Raw genomic sequence first — 18341 nt, 5'->3', positions numbered from 1 at the left:
AAAAAGGAGAAACAAAATGGTGTAATGTTTGATCACTTTGAATCTCCAGAGTTTGGATGATTTTCTTTTTAGAACTTGGTCCAGGTTGCAAAACACAATACAGCGACATCTAGTGGTCAAATATTACGCGGTGTCCCTTTAAACATAAACTCGCTATTAGCACACTCGAAATGTTTACATAGATTACAAACTATATGTAGCCTGTTCTGAATCCTAACTACTGTATTTTCTGCACTAATGCGCACCTGATAATAAGAGTACCCCCCCAAAAATTTTAATTTGCGATATATTTCTCTTATATAAGACACACTGGATTATAAGGCGCACGGAAGTAAAACTTTAATCAAATCTAGCGTTGCGTAAAAGATGCGTATTAAAATAATTTGTTAATAAGACATAAATTATAATCTCTATAATCTCTATTTTCACCGCTAAAATTAATTCTAGCAAAAAGCAATTAACCTGTCACCGCAAGAGGCAACTCGAAGACCACTTTATATGTTTCTCAAAGGCAGAACAGTTACCAAATGCAATAACATTTAATCAAAACTCCAACAAAAGTTTTTACGCTTTTTTTGTACAATACGTTTCATACTTACGGATATTTATTTTTAAAAGGAGTTACAAAAGAGGATTTGCAAAGAGCATTCGAAAGTTAGCCTCTGAGTTCTGCGCTTAACCTTTGTTTCCTTCTAGACTACAGGTGTCAAACATGTGGCCTGTCGGCCAGATCAGGCCCGCCTAGTGTTTTAATCCGGCCAGTGAGACAACGCTGAGAAAAGCTAAAGAGAAAAATGAGCTGCAGTTTTAAAAATGTCCACTAGATTTCCCCAGAGTCAGGCGCTACTCGCAAAGCGACTGGAGCTGTATTTCTATTTCTGTCCGTCTGTCTGTCTGCCTGTCTCTCTTTCTCTATCCCTCTCTCTCCCCATCTCTCTATTCCTCTCTCTCCCCCTCTCTCTCCCACTCTCTCTACCCACCTCTCTCTCTTTTTCTTTCTTTTTTCTTTCATTCTTTCATTATTTCTCTCTTTTTCTCTTTTTTTATCCCTTTTTTCTTTCCCTCTTTCTTTCACTCTTTCTTTATCTATTTATTTTTATTTCTCACAATTTCTTTTTTCTTACTTTCTCTTTCTCACTTTCTCTTTCTAATTATCTTCCTTTCTCTGCTTTTTTCTATCTTTCTAACTCACCGTGTCTCTCTTGTCTCTCTCTTTTTCAGTTTTTCTCACTCTCTTTTTTTCTCACTTTCTCTCACTTTCTTTCTCACATGTTCTCTCTCTTCCACACTCATTTCTCGATTTCTCTCTTTCTTACCCCTCTCAGTCATTGTCTTTCTTTATTAAGCTCTCTTGTCTTTTTCTCCCTTTCTCTCGCTCTACTGTACTCTCTCTATATATATATTTCTCTCTCTGTCTCACACTCACTCTCATACTCTGTTTCCCTTGCTCTCTCTCTCTCTCTCTCTGTTTAAATCTATTTTTCTCTTACCTTATCTCTCTTTCTCTTTCTCTTAAATCTACTAGGGTGGCCCCCGTGATGTTTTTCTAGCATATGGCCCCCAGCTAAAATGAGATGTACACCCCTGTTCTAGACAAACAATAAGAAGAGTTACTGCATGCAGTAACATTTAATTGTAACTATGCATTTCCAATTTTGTACACCGTATTCATTCCGGTATTTAGGGACAATTTTGTTTTTTCAAAGTGTGCCGTATAATTTGAGAAATATGATGCTTGTAGTTAAATAAAAATGAGGTAAGAGAGAAAGATATTTGGCAAGCAAAGGGTAAAAGAATTACCAGACATTTGCACGTTAGTGGCATGCTGGTCAGCTTTGATATAAGGCAAATAGAGCAAAATGTCCCAAAGCGGTTGTCGAGTGGGTGATATCTTCCACTGAGATTGTTGTAAAAAAAAAAAAAGAAAAAAAGAAAAAGGTCATCATCAAACCAAAATGATCATAACCGCTGATCTAAGCTCCGGGCAAACCCCAAGCGAGTGCGTCACTTCAACGGAAAAGGGAGCCGACGAGCTTTACAAGAAACTGTGGCTGGCCCCCACCCTCGGAGGGCCCCATGATAATTCTCCTTCAAAAGGAAATAGAGTAACGTGGCTGGCGGAAAAAACGCTGTTGCAGGACTGCGGGGGAAAATACGCTTTTCTTGTTTATCAGGGGACCATCAAATAAAACCGCAATAGGCCGGCCCACCGCACCCTTCATGCTCTGTCCAAAAGTGAGGTATACATTTTAGGAAAATATGTATTTATCATTAAGAATATACAGTACATTATGCATCCATAGACTCATACAATAAAGAGCTAATGCTTATTATTTTGGTTTTAACAGATTACGTTGAGCGTCTGTTTGGTCTTTAAAATTATTGTTCATGTGTATTTTTAAATTACCGTAAATTACCTGTAGTGTTCCGCAGGGTTCAGTACTTGGCCCCCTTCTTTTCAGCATTTACATGCTTCCATTAGGCGATATTATTCGCAAGTATGATATCAGTTTCCATTGCTATGCAGATGACACTTAACTATGTCTTCCGATGGAGGAATCTGCCACACTAAACTGTGGAAATTTGGAGGCCTGCCTCACTGAGATAAAACGATGGATGTCACTCAACTTCTTGCCCCTCAACCTTGAAAAGACTGAAATAATAATTGTTGGTCCATCTAAATGCCGTAACTTGTTCTCAAAAACGGCTCTGAACATTGACAAATGTAAAATCACCCAGAGTGACTTAGTCAAAAATGTAGGTGTCATATTTGATCTGTCCTTTCAAACACACGTTAAGAATATTACTAGAACAGCTTTTTTCCATCTTCGCAATATTTCTAAAATTCGCCATGCGCTGTCTCAGTCGGATGCAGAGATTATAATTCATGTGTTTGTTACCTCCAGTCTCGATTACTGTAACGCACTACTTTTAAAGAAAACTTGAACTTTTAAGGTTCTGTTGGTAGTATACAAAATCATGCATGGACTTGCTCTTTCAGATTTAATTTCCCCCTATGTTCCGGTCCGGAGCCTTCGCTCTGAAAATGCTGGTCTACTAGTGATCCCAAGAGCCTAGAACAGAGCGTTCTCCATTCGAGCCCCGGGGCTGTGGAATGCTCTTCCCCCTGAGATTTGATCAGCAACCTCAGTGGAAATGTTTAAATCTAAGCTTAAAACACACTTCTACTCCATAGCATATGAATAACCTATATTTTATGTTGACAATATCTTTCTATTATTTACCCTCATGTAGGTTTTAGATCAGGGGAGGGTGTCATAATATTCTGTGGTTTGCAATAATATGTGGTCTGTGCAGCCCTTTGAGACTCTTTGTGATAAAGGGCTATACAAATAAACATGACTTGACTTGACTCAAAAAATGTTTTTTTAATCTGGACTCTGAATTTTCATGATAATTTGAATATGAATCCCCATTTCCCTAGTAAGAAGTAGCAGTTCCAAAAACGAGTGAACGACAATTTGTTATTATAATTTAAATAGCATGTTGTTTTCATGTTACGGTAATTTTCAGATTGGTTTGATTTTGTTCAAATATTTTCTTGTAATAATTTATTGTGAGTAACATTTTTATCAATCATTCTTTTAATTGCTTCTTCTGAATGTGTTTAATACAGTACTGGTAATATTCTTTTTAATAATAACTATAAATGATAGTAATACATTCCAACAACTTATTGTTGTATTGTTGTTTTATTTTAAGCTTAGTCTTAATTCTGTTGTTGAATTCATCCATTTAATTATCATAATTAATAATTAATAATAATTTCCTTTGTATTGTCATTCTTTGTAACAATGTACACAGAACGAAATGTCGATACACCTGACCCGTTGTAGCGAGCCGATGCAGCCGCAGCCAACAGTGGGCGCCGCCGTTTTTACCAATGTTATAAGTCTTAGGTATGACTCGGCCGAGGCGCGAACATCTATAATTCCTTTTAAGAATGTATTGTTCTTGCCATTATTAGAACTTATATTTTTATATGATCACTGATATAACAAATCTTATAATCCTATCATATTTGGATTACCTACGAAAGTCCCACCTGTTATGAAAATTAGTTTTCATTAGAATTACTGAGTTAGCACAGCTTGTACGCGAAACACAGTGTTTTAAACCACCCCAACCATCAGGGGGCGCTTGTGAGTAAACTTAACATAATAACAGCAGCCTAACTAGTCTTAGATTTCTTGTAGACTACGCTATAGTCATCGGATGTGGCAAAAACAGCAGTTATGTAGCCTGCATAATGTTGCTAGCATTTCAAAAGGACATGGATTAGTATTTAGCGCCTTCTAGTGGTAGAAGAAAAACTTTATTCAAGAAAAACAAAAGCAATATGGATTTGGTGTTTTTTTTTTTAAATTTTGCTCTGTAGCATTCATTTTTGATTTTACTACAAAACAAAGAACCATGTTGGGGTCAAATATAACACAGTGTCCGTTTAAGTTTCAGGACGTTTGGCTAATATGCTTGGTGACTGATTAAGGCTATTTTTCATCTAGCATAAGTGGCAGTCTTTTCATGTGGGACTATCTATACTTTATTTTTATTTTATGTAAAGACTACTACTTTCATTGCTTCCCCCTGATTGCATTTATTTCAGATGTGTGCTTACATATTTATGAATTTAACATCTCATTCCGAAGGCCTTCACAATCAGTTTTGCAGGCCCTGAGGCGTTAAATAAGTGACAATAAAGCTATTGGTTTAGGCAATCAGATTCCAAGTTGGTGGACCAGGGCCCTCTAGCAAGTGTAAATAAACATCAGCAGTTTCACAAACTATGATTAGCTAGGGGGCGGTAATGGAGGTATCACTGGAAAAACGTGAAGAAAATAAACCCGTATCCACTGCCTCTTGAACACACATTTTCAGCCATAAATCGAATGAAAATCTATGTCAGAAATACGACAGGAAAGGCTTGACTTTCAGCATTAGCTCGATGGCGATAGAAAAGAACTTCTTAATGGAACTGAGACTCACAGATAATCTGGACGTCAGAGTACCGAGTATTTTCACAACCATGAGGCGCACATAAAAGTCTCTGATTTTCTTCAAATTGTGCGGCGCCCCCTATCGTGCGATGCACCCTGTGCGTGATGTAAAGCGGCGGACGTAGCTGAGGACACCATGAGGCTGCTAAAAAAAAAAAGTGGGCTTCACCGTTAAAGAGTGATGTGTGGGCGTATAAATAAAGGTTGGTTCACACTGCAGAGCTTAATGCTTATTTCCGATGTTTTTGTGACATAGTTCACATCTCCAACTAAATGCGACTTGTATGCATCTTCTGTGTGAATGCCACATGTCCCGCAAGTGCAGAAGAGACCATTGTTTGCGGAAATACTCATGGATGCTAATGCCGTAGCGTATCAAGGAATTTGAAAGTTATTGTGCTACCAAAAGCTGAACAGAGTTGCCCCCCCAAAATATGAATTAAATCCAAAACCTCACTTTCGCTCCATTGAATGCTTTTTGTGTTTTTGTCTGCCATGGTGTGTTGATTTCTACACTATGCGGATAAACATGGAAACCGGGCATCTGTGAGGGAATTGAACCTTAAGGAATTGATGATTCGCAAGTGCAGGAAGCTGAAAAACGAACTCGGAGAAGTTTTTATTCGGGTGTTTTACTTTGTAATCAATACTTAAATAGTAAGGCGGTATGCTTCAGACAAAACATGTGTCGATCTGTATCATGTTGGTATAAAGGCATATTGGTTGGCGTGATTGAAACACAAAAGCGATCATTGTCTAAATAATGAGTTTTTTAAGACCTATGCTAACACCACCAACATCGCAGCGCTGAGAAGCAAAGTTCACGCGAAGGAAAGTCAGATTTTGCAGGGAAGTATAATTTACGCACATAAGCGACCGTAGCACCCCCGCCCTAATGTGTGGTGTGCCCAGTGTGTTAAATAGAGAAATAGAACCAGCTACGGGAACTGCACCTTTTAACACGGTGCACCCTAAAGTTGTGAAAATATGGTCATTCCCCTCATACCTTTCACATTTATTTCCCCCTATGTTCCTCCTTGGAACCCTCACTTTGAAAATGCTGGTCTGCTAATGATCCCAAGGGCCAAGAAGAAATCAAGTTTGAGAGCGTTCTCCATGCAGTCCCTGGTGCTGTGGAATGCTCTGCCTTCTGAGATTGGATTTGCAACCTCAGTGGAACTGTTTAAATCTAGGCTTAAAGCACACTTGTAGTCTATAGCTTAGGATATCAGTGTATTGCAACATTTACTGCAGCCTGGTCATCATGGAAGGGGGATTACCTCATTTGCAGTCCCTTCACAAGGTTTGCTGAGATTTTGAGTTTTTCTTTGCCCACATATAGGTTTTAGATCAGAGGATGGTTTAATAATTGTCTCTAGTCTGTAATAGGCTGTGGTCTTTGCAGCACTTTGATTACTTGTGTGACTTAGCTGTGCCCGCTCATTTTGCGCCAACTGCCGTGGGTTCTGATTGGCTCCCTGTCAGTATTTGAACCCAGTCCTGTCTGTCCCCTTTTGTCAGTCCGTCTGCGAACCTCAGTGTATACTAGGCAAGCCTTTTTGGATCCTGACTCCCACCTGTCCCGTTTTTGGCTCCCGTCCGTCTCTCGCTATGACCTGTTTTGCTCCTAACCACGTCTGTTCTCCCGTCCCGGCTTACGACCTATTCTTGTCCCCCAACTACGTCTTCTCTCCCGTTCTGGCTTTCGACTCATTTCCGACCCTGACCACGCCTTGCTCTCCCAGTTCCGGCTACTGGCCCGTTTTTTCCCGTCCCTGACACCGCCATCGCTCGCTACGGAAGATCCACTTCCGCGTTCGGAGCACAATCCGAGTACGAGAGTGACTTACGTCCAGGGAACACCTTTCCTCCAATAAAACCTGTGAGAAACGTAACACAATTGGGTCCTGTTTCCATTCTGGTCCTGACAGTACGGACTGACCAAAGAAAAATGAGAGCACTGATCTTAAAAAGACGGAAAGCTAATCTGTCAATGAGCTACAGCTAGCGCCACACGGGCGGGGACAATTGGGCAGCATGGTAACCGTGACATTATTTTCTGAGGTTACTAATAATGCTATTCTATATGTGTTATAGCTATAAAGTAGTTGGATTGATTTAGCACTACTATAGGCCAAGGTGTGAAATGCACGGCCCGTTACCAATGTTCCCTCAAGTTTTCCACGGGTCTGAGCGTTCACACAAAGTCGGTGAGCAACGCTTGAAACAACAGTGAGCAACAGCAATCCCAAGTGTGGCAACTAAATCATTATCAAACATGTCCAAAACTTGACATCACATTACATTCTGCTGAGTTTCCGGCAATGCAAAATTATTTATCACTTTTGAATGAATTGACTAATGTATGATTGCAAAGGTTGTACGGCCTACAAACGTCATTTGTTTTTACAATTCTTTCACAATATTTTAATTTCTTTTATTCCTGGTATCTTTTGTCGCAAAATACTAACATTTTTTTACATCTTGCTTTTTGTTCTCTATTACCCTTTTTCCCTTTATTTGCTTCTTTCTTTTCTTCTGGCTTTTTTTCTGAATTTTTCCTGCTCTTTTTTTCTCTTTTTCTCTCCTTTTGTTTAGTTTTATTCTCAGCTTTTCACTACTTTTTCATTTTGGTATTTTTTTCTTTTTTGTTCTATTGCCCCCCCTCTTCTTTTAAGTAATTTTGTGCCTAATTTTAGATAACATTTGGTCGTGTAGGGATTAAAGAAGCAAAAACAACCTGAAGAGCCGTTTGGGACCCGAAAGAGCCGTTTCTTTTTAGTGAGCCAAGCAGAAGAAGCCAGCTCTCGAAAAACTCTACTGACTTTACTAACGTCGTTCTACTTCGACATTGACTTCAAAATACCACATTTAGAACACAGCGTCAGTAGAATCCGCGTGTTTTTACCTTCACGCACTGTAACTTTGACTCAATTCGCTTTTTAATTAGCAATTTCGAGCCCTCTTTTCTGTGAGCTGGCTAGATTTTCTTGTCCGCGGAAAAGCTCTGGGTAGTGCGAAATTGCGCACACACGCAGCTTCGAGGGAACATTGCCCGCCACTGCGGTTAGCTAAAAAGCCCGACCACCTGTCGCTCTCACTTTGGCGTCTTGTTCGTTCGTGCCAAAACACGTGACTTCTGATAATTGTGGCTTCAATTTTTACACGTCATCAACATGAAATAAGTACGCTAGCTTCTTTAACAGCAATCTTAATTTTAGACCAGTGAAATCAGAGAACAGAGTAAGAGCCTTCTTGCTTTCTACTTGCTTCTAGTTTGCAAGGGAGGTGCTGGATACAAGCTCATGCCCACACGTGCTAATTTATTCACACAAACACTGCGAGCGGCCTCCAAGTGTGCTGCCGACAGAAGCCATGACACATGGCCACATGGTCAGGTAGCAAATATGTGAAGAGAAAAATTGCGATTTTGGCGCCAAGCAACAGTCCAATCATTTCAGGGGGGAGGGGGAAATCTACACTTTGTCTGACATGTAACGCGACGTTAGAATTCAAATCTTCTGACTATGTCAAAAAAGAAGAGAGGCACTAGGTTACAGGTGTCAAACCCTTGGCGCGTCTAATTCAAGGAAAAATGAGATGCAGTTTTGAATAGGTTCACTTCACGTCACCAATGCCAGGCACCAATCGAAAAGCAATTGGATCTGTATTTCTGTCGTGATTGCCTCAGTGAAGTCACCTGGGGCAATCGTTTGGCGCGCTGGAGCGCCCTTCCTGATTGGCTGACGTTCTCCACTTAAGCGGTCCAGAGATGGACATCCAGGTATACTCTTTGGATCCCTAAGTGCTTCGCCAAACTACAAGGTACCCACGACTCCTATTGCCTGATTCATGCCTGCCTTCCGTTTTTGACCTGTTTTCTGTTCCACGTTTTGCGTCCTACTCTCCCGTCCCGGCCATCGACTTACCGCTCAGCTGTACTTTCTGTCCACCCGTCACGGAGCTGCCATTCCGCCCGAAGAGGCTGACGACCGACAAGCGTCGACGTCCCAAGCCAGCTCCAACAACTCTTTCAAATAAAAGCACTTTTGAAACTGACGCTATTAGATCCAAGAGTCCGTTCTGGTTCATGACAATTTCTCTCTCTCTCTCTCTCTATCTGTCTCTCTGTCTCTCTTTGCCTCTCTCTTTCTTCTTTTTCCTCCTTTTTCTCCCCCTCTCTGTCTTTCTTTATCTATTCCCTTCTCTCTTTTTCGCTTTCTTTATCGCTCGCTTTCTCTCTTTCTATCTCCCTTACTCTTTCTCTTTTTCTTTCTTTCACTTTTTCTTTCTTTTTATCGTTCTCTCTTTCTACTTCTCTCTTCCTTTTCTCTCTTGTTTTTCTCTTTCCTTTTCACCCTCTCTTTCTCTCCCTTTATTCCATTCTCACTCGTTCTCTCTCTCCCTCTTTCTCTCTCCCTCCCTCTCTCTCCCTCCCTCTCTCTCTCTCTCTTTCTCTCTCTCTCTCTTTCTCTTTCAACTTTTTTCTCAACTTTTTATCTTCCTCTCTTTCTGTCTTTCTTTTTGACTCTTTCTCGGTCACCCTCTCATCTTCTCTTGAACTATTGCTCGCTTTCTTGCTCTCTTTTCCTCTCTTTATTTTCTTTCTCTAACTCTCTCTCTCTTACTTTCTCGTTTTTTCTTTCTTTCTCATCTCTCCATCTATTTCAGTCTTTTTCTTGATCTCTTTGTTTTTTCTCTTGTTTTCTTTTTCTCTCTCTCTCTCTCTCTCGCTCTAACCCTGTATTTTTCTCATATTCTCTTTCCTACCCATCTCTCTCTTTCTTTCCCTTTTTTCTTTTACTATATCTTTCTCATGCTGACTCTTTCTTTGTCCCTCTCTCTATGTATCTGTCTTTTTCTCTTCTCCCATTCGTTTGATCTTTATCCCTTTCTGACTTTCTTTTTTGTTTATATCGTCCTCTTTCAGTCTCTTTCTTTTCTTTTTCTCTCTTTTTTCTGTTCTTAGTTTTTATGAAAATGCGTATTTTATAATTTGCTATGAAATGTCACAGTAAACTATGCATTGCTGTATTTGTTAGCTCTGCCTTTAAAAACATGGAACAGGGATTTTTGATAACTTTGCGCCCTTTAAAAAACAAAAAAACAATAAAATAATTCAAATCAAGAGCTAGCAAGCATTGGGTAATGTTTTAATGCTAAGAAATCAGAAGAGGTCAAAATACAATTTCCCAATCAATTACGTGGTACAAATATTTTCATGAATTCGCACCCCTGAACTTTCCTCAAAAATTAAATAATTCAAATCAAAACTAGCTAGCTTTGGCAAAAACTTTCATGCTATCAAAACAGAATGGGTAAAAAAGTGACTTTTTCCCCTCTAACTTCATTAAACAGGCACTTTTTGATAGCTTTGAACCCCTCAAAATATCCATCCATCCATTATCTGCATCGCTTATCCTCAGTAGGGACGCGGGAATGCTGGAGCCCATTCCAGCTATCTTTTGGGCAGGGGACACCCTGCACTGGTTGCCAGCATGTCACAGGGCACTCATGGAGGGACTATTCATTCGCTCATTCACACCTCGGGACAATTTGGACCGGCCAGTTAACCTGAAATGCATGTTTTTGAAATGTGGGAGGAAAACCACGCAAGCATGGGGAGAACATGCAAACAGGGAGGCTGCGGTAGTTAGACTTGAACCCTGAACCTCAAAACCATGGGGCCGTGCACAAACCACCCATCCATCGCACCGCCCTTCTTCATAATGTATTTTTAAAAAAAGAATAAAATAAAGAGCTAACTAGTGTCAGCTAACACTTTCACGTTAACAAGTCAGAGTGGGTAAAATGACCCCCCCACCCCCATTCAACTAAACTGAAAGTGCATTTCTGATAACTTTGCAACTCTGAAAACCAACAATCAGAACAAACAATTTAAAAAACGAGCTAGCTTGTGTTGGTTAGCGCTTTCATGATAACAAAGCAAAGTGAGTAAAATGACCCGCTCCTCAACTACACTGAACATGCATTTCTGATAACTTTGGACATCAAAACCAACAAACAAAACATACGATTCAAACAAGAGCTAGATAGTGTTGGTTAACGCATCCATACCAGGAGAGCAGAGGAAATACGTTTCCCTTCTACTACATTGACCAGGTATTTTTGTTATTTCTGTACCACCCAACCAAATAAATTATGTATGAATTCAGACTTGACTCTGCTACCATTAGCAAAGGCTTTCATGCTAAAAAATCAGGGTACACTTTTTTGGTAACTTTACTGATGATGTGATGCACCACATAAAAATATTACAATATCATCCCTTATTTACCCCTTAAATGCTTGAAGTTGTTGCCATGTTTCTTAGGTTAGGTGTTGGGCTGGGGCTGGGAGCTAGGGTTTGGGCTTTCAATAAGGGTTTTAAACATTTCATGGTTCCCAAACAAGATACATCCAATCCTGGATGTATTCAAAGTAAATTGAAATCTGTTCTTGAATATCTGTCATGGTTGCCATGGCGCCTAATTGGCCCCGCCCACTGACACCAGCTGAAACGCGTTGACAGATTGCTTAAACGCGGTTTTGCGAGTTGCCTGGTGTCAGAGCGTCTGCGAAACTCCTGCTAGACTCTGTGCGATGTTCCAAGTCCTGTGAATTTGCCTGTGTTTTGATCCTGTTTTATTTTCGGCCCGATCTGTTTGATTTTTGACCACTCCTTAGTTCTGACATTGATTTACTTCCGCGACCATCGATCCTCGGATCGAGTGTGCGCGCATTCCTCCTCTCCCCAATAAATTGTGAGTAACGTTACGCGATTGGGTTCTCATTCCTGTTTCCTGTCCTGGTTCGAGACAATATAGACAGTTTGGGACTTTTTTGAAAGGTAAGACTCTAAGTTTTGTCTCAAAATTAAAAAATCACTGCAAGTGCTACTAACATTGAGTAATCTGAGTCAAAACTAGAGGTAAGATCTTGGGCCCGGGCCCCAACCCAACCTGAACCCAGCCCGAATTTTGGGTGTAAAATGTCAATCATTAGGTTGGGCCGGCCGGGCTTATCGCCGTTTTTTTCCCTTCGTGGAGTATCTGCAAGCATGCACGTGCTTTTACTCATGTAATTATTTGGATAAATAACATGCTTACCAAACTATCGGGTTTACTTCAAATCACTAAATCCAAAGAAATTGTCATCCTTGGTGTTGGAGTAAAAGATGCGCCGCTTCCTTCTTCACCTCCCTCATGTCAGACATTATTTCCACTTCTCGCCAACGGCTTACAAGCTTTACAAACTGAAGGATTTTATACATTTTACCTTAAAGGATTTTATTAAATACAAGTTACATTTATTGAGTGCAATGAAGATTTTCACTGAGTGAGCTTCAGGTCACGGCGGCAAATGCGTAATGTTTTGGCTGGGGAATTTTGATAACAGGACTCTGACAGAGAAGGCCAGACGCACAAAGACAGACATCGCGACGCTCTTCTCCGGGATGACGGAGCCCACGTGGGGGGCTTTTCGGGCGCGCCCATGGGAGGAGCAGGCACACCAGCTTGTGGAAAAAAACGTGGGCTGGGAGAAGGACTTCAGAAGATCGAGAGGGAAGATCGAGAGAGGAGTTTTGAGGGAGACTCGAGCGACACTAATTCGGCTAATTCAGCTAAGTTCACTTAGTTAAATTTTTTAAGAAATTAAATCTGCCCCCATGTGGAAATGCCGGTCACTTTTCTTTCCAGATGTCAATCAATGATTGTGCAAACTTGCACGTAATTATGGCGCGTATAAATGAATTACGGATTGCGTTGCGCACGTTTAATTTTGTCTCTGATTTGAATATACCCCCCGGAAAATGGCATAAAATTATGTTGGGAATTTCATTGGCTAACCAATGAAATCATCGTTCGAACCAGTTACTACTGATTGAAGATATTCGGAACTCCGCAAGGCGATCTCCGTTTCATAAAACGACCCGTATAGGCTGATGCGGGATATGGACTGTAAAACAAAACCTGAATCTGAAGAGCCGTTTCGGAGGTAAAAGAGCAGGCTCTTCTCAACGAGCTGTGCCAAAAGAGCTGGTTCTCTAAATAGAGCTGTCCTCTTGGGTGCGACCAGTGGGGTGCAATGATGCCTCACGTGACAACGCCATAGTGACTGAGAGCAGGCGTGTTGGCGTCATTTTCACACACTTTTTAAAAAAAAAACTTCATTTATTGCATGGTCTCTAAAATCAGGCTGCCCACAAACAAGGCAATAGCAAGAAATTCAAGCATTATCAAGCACTTCACCCAAAACTCAATCATTTTCCTGACCTTGAAAACACAATATTAAAATTCAAGCAGTTTCAAGGATTTCAAGCACTTGTATGAACCCTGCATAAAACAAAACAAATGATTTGCATTTGTCGCTTGTCTCACCAGGTGGAGGCTGTCGGCCTTTTGCATTTGCCTCATTCGGCTTTTCTGAGCCGCGATGCGATTCTTTTCCCGCCGCATCACTTTCTTTACGTCGTCTGACGAACACTGCGGAAGGTAAAAACATACAAAATATTTCTTTAAAAATGCATCTCCATACAGATTACTTTATTTCTGTTTGTTTGGGGAAGAACAAAACGCCGATCGAATAACAATGATCACTCCTTGATTACCGTAATTCCCTCCTCTGTCCTTCAGCAACTCCACTGGATCCCAATCAACCATAGGGTCAACAACAAAATCCTCCTCTACACCTGCATGGCCATTTATAACCTTGCCCCTCCCTACCTCTCCGACCTCCTTCACATTGCCACGCCATCCCTCAGATAATCCTCCTCCCTCCATCTCGCTATACCCACTGCCCGTCTCAGCTCCATGGGGAGCAGAGCATTCAGCCGCTCCACCCCCCAGCTCTGGAACTCATTGACGCCTGACCTCTGGAATTCCGCCACCTTCAAATCCCGACTCAAAACCCACCTCTTCAGACTTGCCTTTTCATGACCATCTACCTCCAGAGCTAGCCCAAGGCATAAGCGAGCTAACCGGCTGCTCAGGGCAGCACAACCACTAGGGGGCCCCCAAAAGTGGTTAACTTTTTTGGTGTCAACAATACTTCCACAGAAATACAACAAAAGTACTACACAATAGCAAAACAAATATCAAATATAGTGCTTAAAAACATGGACTGCATTTATTATATTGCTTTTATTCTGAAAATAAAAAAAACTTGTATATAATTACTACAAAAATACTACTACATTAATACTATATGACAAAATACTACTACAGAATTATTTACTCCAAAAATACTACAAAAAGACAACTACAGTAATATTCAAAAAATAAGAAATATGACAAAAATACTACTATGGAAATACTACAAAAATATGACTAAAATACTGCTTTGGAAATCAATTATACTTCAACTGGAATGCTAAAAGAATACCAATACCTAATACTATAATATAAAAAAATCTACTACAAAAAGAAATATTCCTACAAAAATACAACAGAAATACTGCGAAATACACCTAGAGCGAGACAACGAAAACTCTCCTATGGAAATATCCCTGAAATACTACAAAAATAAAACTACGGAAACACTGTACTACAAAATTACTACAGATATTGTCACGGTCGCCATGGCGACCGGTCTGCCCCGCCCCCTGGGCACCAGCTGAAGCAGATCAGCTAATTGCGTGGCTGCTATTTAAGGTTGGGTTGTGGGTATTGCGGTTGTTGGCTCATTACACCTTTTCCGTTCTGTTATGCCCCGTCCTGTTTAGTTTGTGTCGGAGGAAACCTGTACCTGACCATTCTGAGTGTAAGAATGTTTTTGGTCTGTTTTGTCCCGGAGTTTTTGGACGACTTTTATTTTGGTAAATAAACGTTTTGATCGTCACGCAACTGAGTTCTCCCTTCCTGCCCCCTGCCTCCGTTCTGGTCCGGTCACCCCTTCCACCTCGTGACGGATATACTACAGATATACAACATTCTTATATAGAAATACCGTAGAACAAAATACAACAGAGATAGTACAAAATAATACTACAAAATTACTATAATCATAAAACTACTGTAATAATGAAAAAATACACCGAAAATACTACAGATATACAACAAAAAATCTACAACAAAAGAACTACAGAAATACTAAAAAATATACTACTATAAAAATACTATGTAAAAATGACTTCAGAAATACTGAAAAATAGTAAAAAAATAAAACTACAGTAACAAATACAAATTAAGTGCTTAAAACGGGGACCTAAAACACACAATTTTGCTCTAATTGTGGTCGTTTCAAAACCAATTTGATGAAACTAATCTATTTAAAAGTATCACACATCACACATCACATACGGCCCCTGACTCCAAATAGTTACCCACCCCTGGAGTAGAGCATGGAATGAGTTCTATTAGTTATGTAAATTAAGAAGTAATAGGGGGCCCCAAACCTAATTTTGCTTAGGGCCCCATGAAGGCTTGGGACGGTCCTGTCTGCCTCATATACCACCACCCTTTTGCTGTGTTTTAATTTGCTGTTAATCACTTACTTGTTTTATTCCTTCTTTAGTGTTGTATGTTACTCTATGACCTTGGGTGTCCTGAAAGGCGTTTTGAAGTAGAATGTATTACTATTAATATTATCATTATATACTAAATCAAAATATTGAGTTAGAATTGTTGGCTGGATGCTATCCCCAAAAATACAGTGAGTCAATCACAGGAAAAGGGAAGGGACATGTTAGAGGTATGAGGTTCCCTCTCACTATTTATGTATTTTAATAACTATTTACTCATATAGTAATCCCTTGTTTTTCAACAGGGTTGCATTCCAAAAAGGTCCCGCAATAGTCAAAACCAGCAAAGTAGAAACCTTTGTTTGTTTATTATTCATTACTACTCTATTATACATTAAAGCCAAAGAACACACCATATTTACAGTCGGGACCAGAACGGAAACAGGACCCACTCGCATAACGTTTACCACAAGTTTTATTGAAGAAACGAGGAAGGGGTGCGCCCACGATCTGGCGTTTGCTCTTGTGCTCGGCTTGTGATCCGAACACGGAAGTGGATCTTCCGTAGCGAGCGATGCCGGTGTCAGGGGCAGAAAACTAGTCGGTAGCCGGGACTGGGAGAGCAAGACGTGGTCAGGGTCGGAAACGAGTTGTAAGCCGGGAGCAGACCTGATTGGGATCAAAAACGGATCGTAATGCAGGACGGGAAAGCAGACGTGGTCGGGATCAAAACAGGTCATTGCGGGAGAAAAACAGAAGCAAAAAACGGGACTGGCGTGAGTCAGGGTCAAAAAAGGGCTTGCCGTGTAAAAACAGATAGGAGTGGATTTAAATTGGGAGCCAATCAGACTCTGAGACAGTTGGCGCTGAGGCAGTTGGCGCCATAGAAGCGGGCACAGGTGAATCACATCGCTAATCATGACATTCGTTAAAAAAATCAAAGTAATGTCAATTACAGTTGGTTTTTTTTTTTTACAAATAGTGTCTGTACTGTCAGATAAGACATTTAACAATAGTCTTGATTTCAGGACACTTGATACAAGTGGATGTCATGGAACCCTGCATATACTTAGGCAGAGGTCTGCAACCCAACATTTTGGAAGAGCCATATTTGGCCCAAAAATAATTTCTGAAGCCGCAAAAAAATAAAAGCCTTAAATTGGCCTCGTAAGGTAGAGAACAACAACACGGCGGCGCAGTGGTTAGCGCTTGTGCGGCACAGTTCACGTCTTGGGAACCTCCTGCGTGGGTTCAAATCCAGCTTCAGACTTCCTGTGCGGAGTTTGTATGTTCTCCCCGTGCTTGCGTGGGTTTCCTCCCATGTTCCAAAAACATGCATTTCAGGTGAATTGGCCAGTCCAAATTGTCCCTAGGTGTGAATGAGCAAGTGAGTTGTCTGTCCCCATGTGCCCTGCGATTGGCTGGCAACCAGTTCAGGGTGTCCCCTGCCCACTGCCCGATGATTGCCGGGATGGGCTCCAGCACCCCCGCGACCCTACTGAGGATAAGCGGTGTAGCTAATGAGATGAGATGAGATGAGGTAGAGAACACTTACTGTCTCTATTTATCTCATCTCATCTCATTAGCCGTACCGCTTATCCTCATTAGGGTCGCGGGGGGGGCTGGAGCCCATCCCAGCCATCTCCGGGCAGTGGGCAGGGGACACCCTGGACTGGTTGCCAGCCAATCGCAGGGCACACGGGGACAGACAACTCATTCGCTCATTCACACCCAGGGACAATTTGGACCGCCCAATTCATCTGAAATGCATGTTTTTGGAACGTGGGAGGAAACCGGAGTGCCCGGAGGAAGCCCATTGTGAACTGCACTGTTTTGGCTGTGATCTGTTATCCTCGGTCGACTTTTGTTGCTAGCAATGTTAGGATCTGGGTTTGGAACTGGGCACAGGTGCATCCAATCACCAAACACCTGTCTTTAGTTATACTGACTCTTTATAATGACTGTTTAAACAGCACACAGGGTCAGGTCATTGTATTTCCGCCTCCATGCCAGTTTTTTTTGTTTTCTTTCTGTTTCAGGTTTCTTGTTAGGAAATTTTGTTAGTTGTTAAATGCCCACTTGATTGGTTGTTACAGTATTTTGTTCCTTGCATTACCATTTCTGGTTTTGGTGTTTGTTTCAGGTTTGGATATTTTTAGATTTGATTTTGTTTGGATATTCTATTTGTTTTTTGACCCCTTGTTTGTTTATTACGTTGTTCCTGGTTTTGTTATTAAACACCACACCTATTACTTACATGCTTATACCATACCCTTGCCTCAGTCCCCGCTTACCTTCACTTGGGTCCACGCCAAAAAAAAAACTAACGAATCGGGGCCATAGATTTTGCATATCACGGTTCTGGTCCCCATTAATCTTGATAAACAAGGGAAAATAGTATAATGATAACTAAAAAAACAACTTAAAGTCAACCATTGTTCCACTTTGGAGGACAAAAGTTCTAAGACCACACTTTTTTTTCTTCTATTTTTTGACAGACATTTTTGGGAAGTTGTTTTGGGTTGTCACACAAGTAAAATGAGCATTACCACGTGAATTAGGTCACAATCTCTACCAAGAATGGAAAACAACATTCAGGGAGAAAACGGGATGACTGCATTGACACTTTCTGGTTCAACAAAGTGTTCCCGTCTGCTCTTCACACTTCTCTAACAAAGGCAAGTCAGGCCGAGTGAGAAACATGAAAAAAATAATCAAAATAATTAAAGTAAATAGAATGGATGCTTACCTGCCTCCGTCCAGGTGAAGGTGACCTATAGCTGGCGTGGTTGCTGTCGGAGCCCTGAGCCATGGCCACAAGTGGCAGCCTCACAACCTTCCTGCTTCAGTTTTGTCGTCAC

At 40.9% G+C, this 18341-nt stretch overlaps 1 protein-coding gene across 1 annotated transcript in view; it reads right to left on the bottom strand.

The window, feature by feature from the left end:
- The window catches only part of batf (basic leucine zipper ATF-like transcription factor), a 29185-nt gene extending 10844 nt beyond the window's left edge, over positions 1–18341 (bottom strand). Inside the window, exons 1-2 of the mRNA XM_088325180.1 lie at positions 18230–18341; positions 13400–13504 (exon numbers count right to left, since the gene is read on the bottom strand). Coding sequence (XP_088181306.1) covers positions 13400–13504; positions 18230–18292 — 168 coding nt within the window. The 5' untranslated portion in view covers positions 18293–18341. The remainder of the gene's footprint in view (positions 1–13399; positions 13505–18229) is intronic.

Source organism: Urocampus carinirostris, chromosome 20, assembly GCF_059441175.1.
Source record: "Urocampus carinirostris isolate Australia breed hairy pipefish chromosome 20, RoL_Ucar_1.0, whole genome shotgun sequence".
In the NCBI taxonomy this organism is placed as follows: Eukaryota; Metazoa; Chordata; class Actinopteri; order Syngnathiformes; family Syngnathidae; genus Urocampus; species Urocampus carinirostris.
Note: the sequence above shows the minus strand (reverse complement) of the source record. Positions and strands in the feature narration are given on the sequence as shown.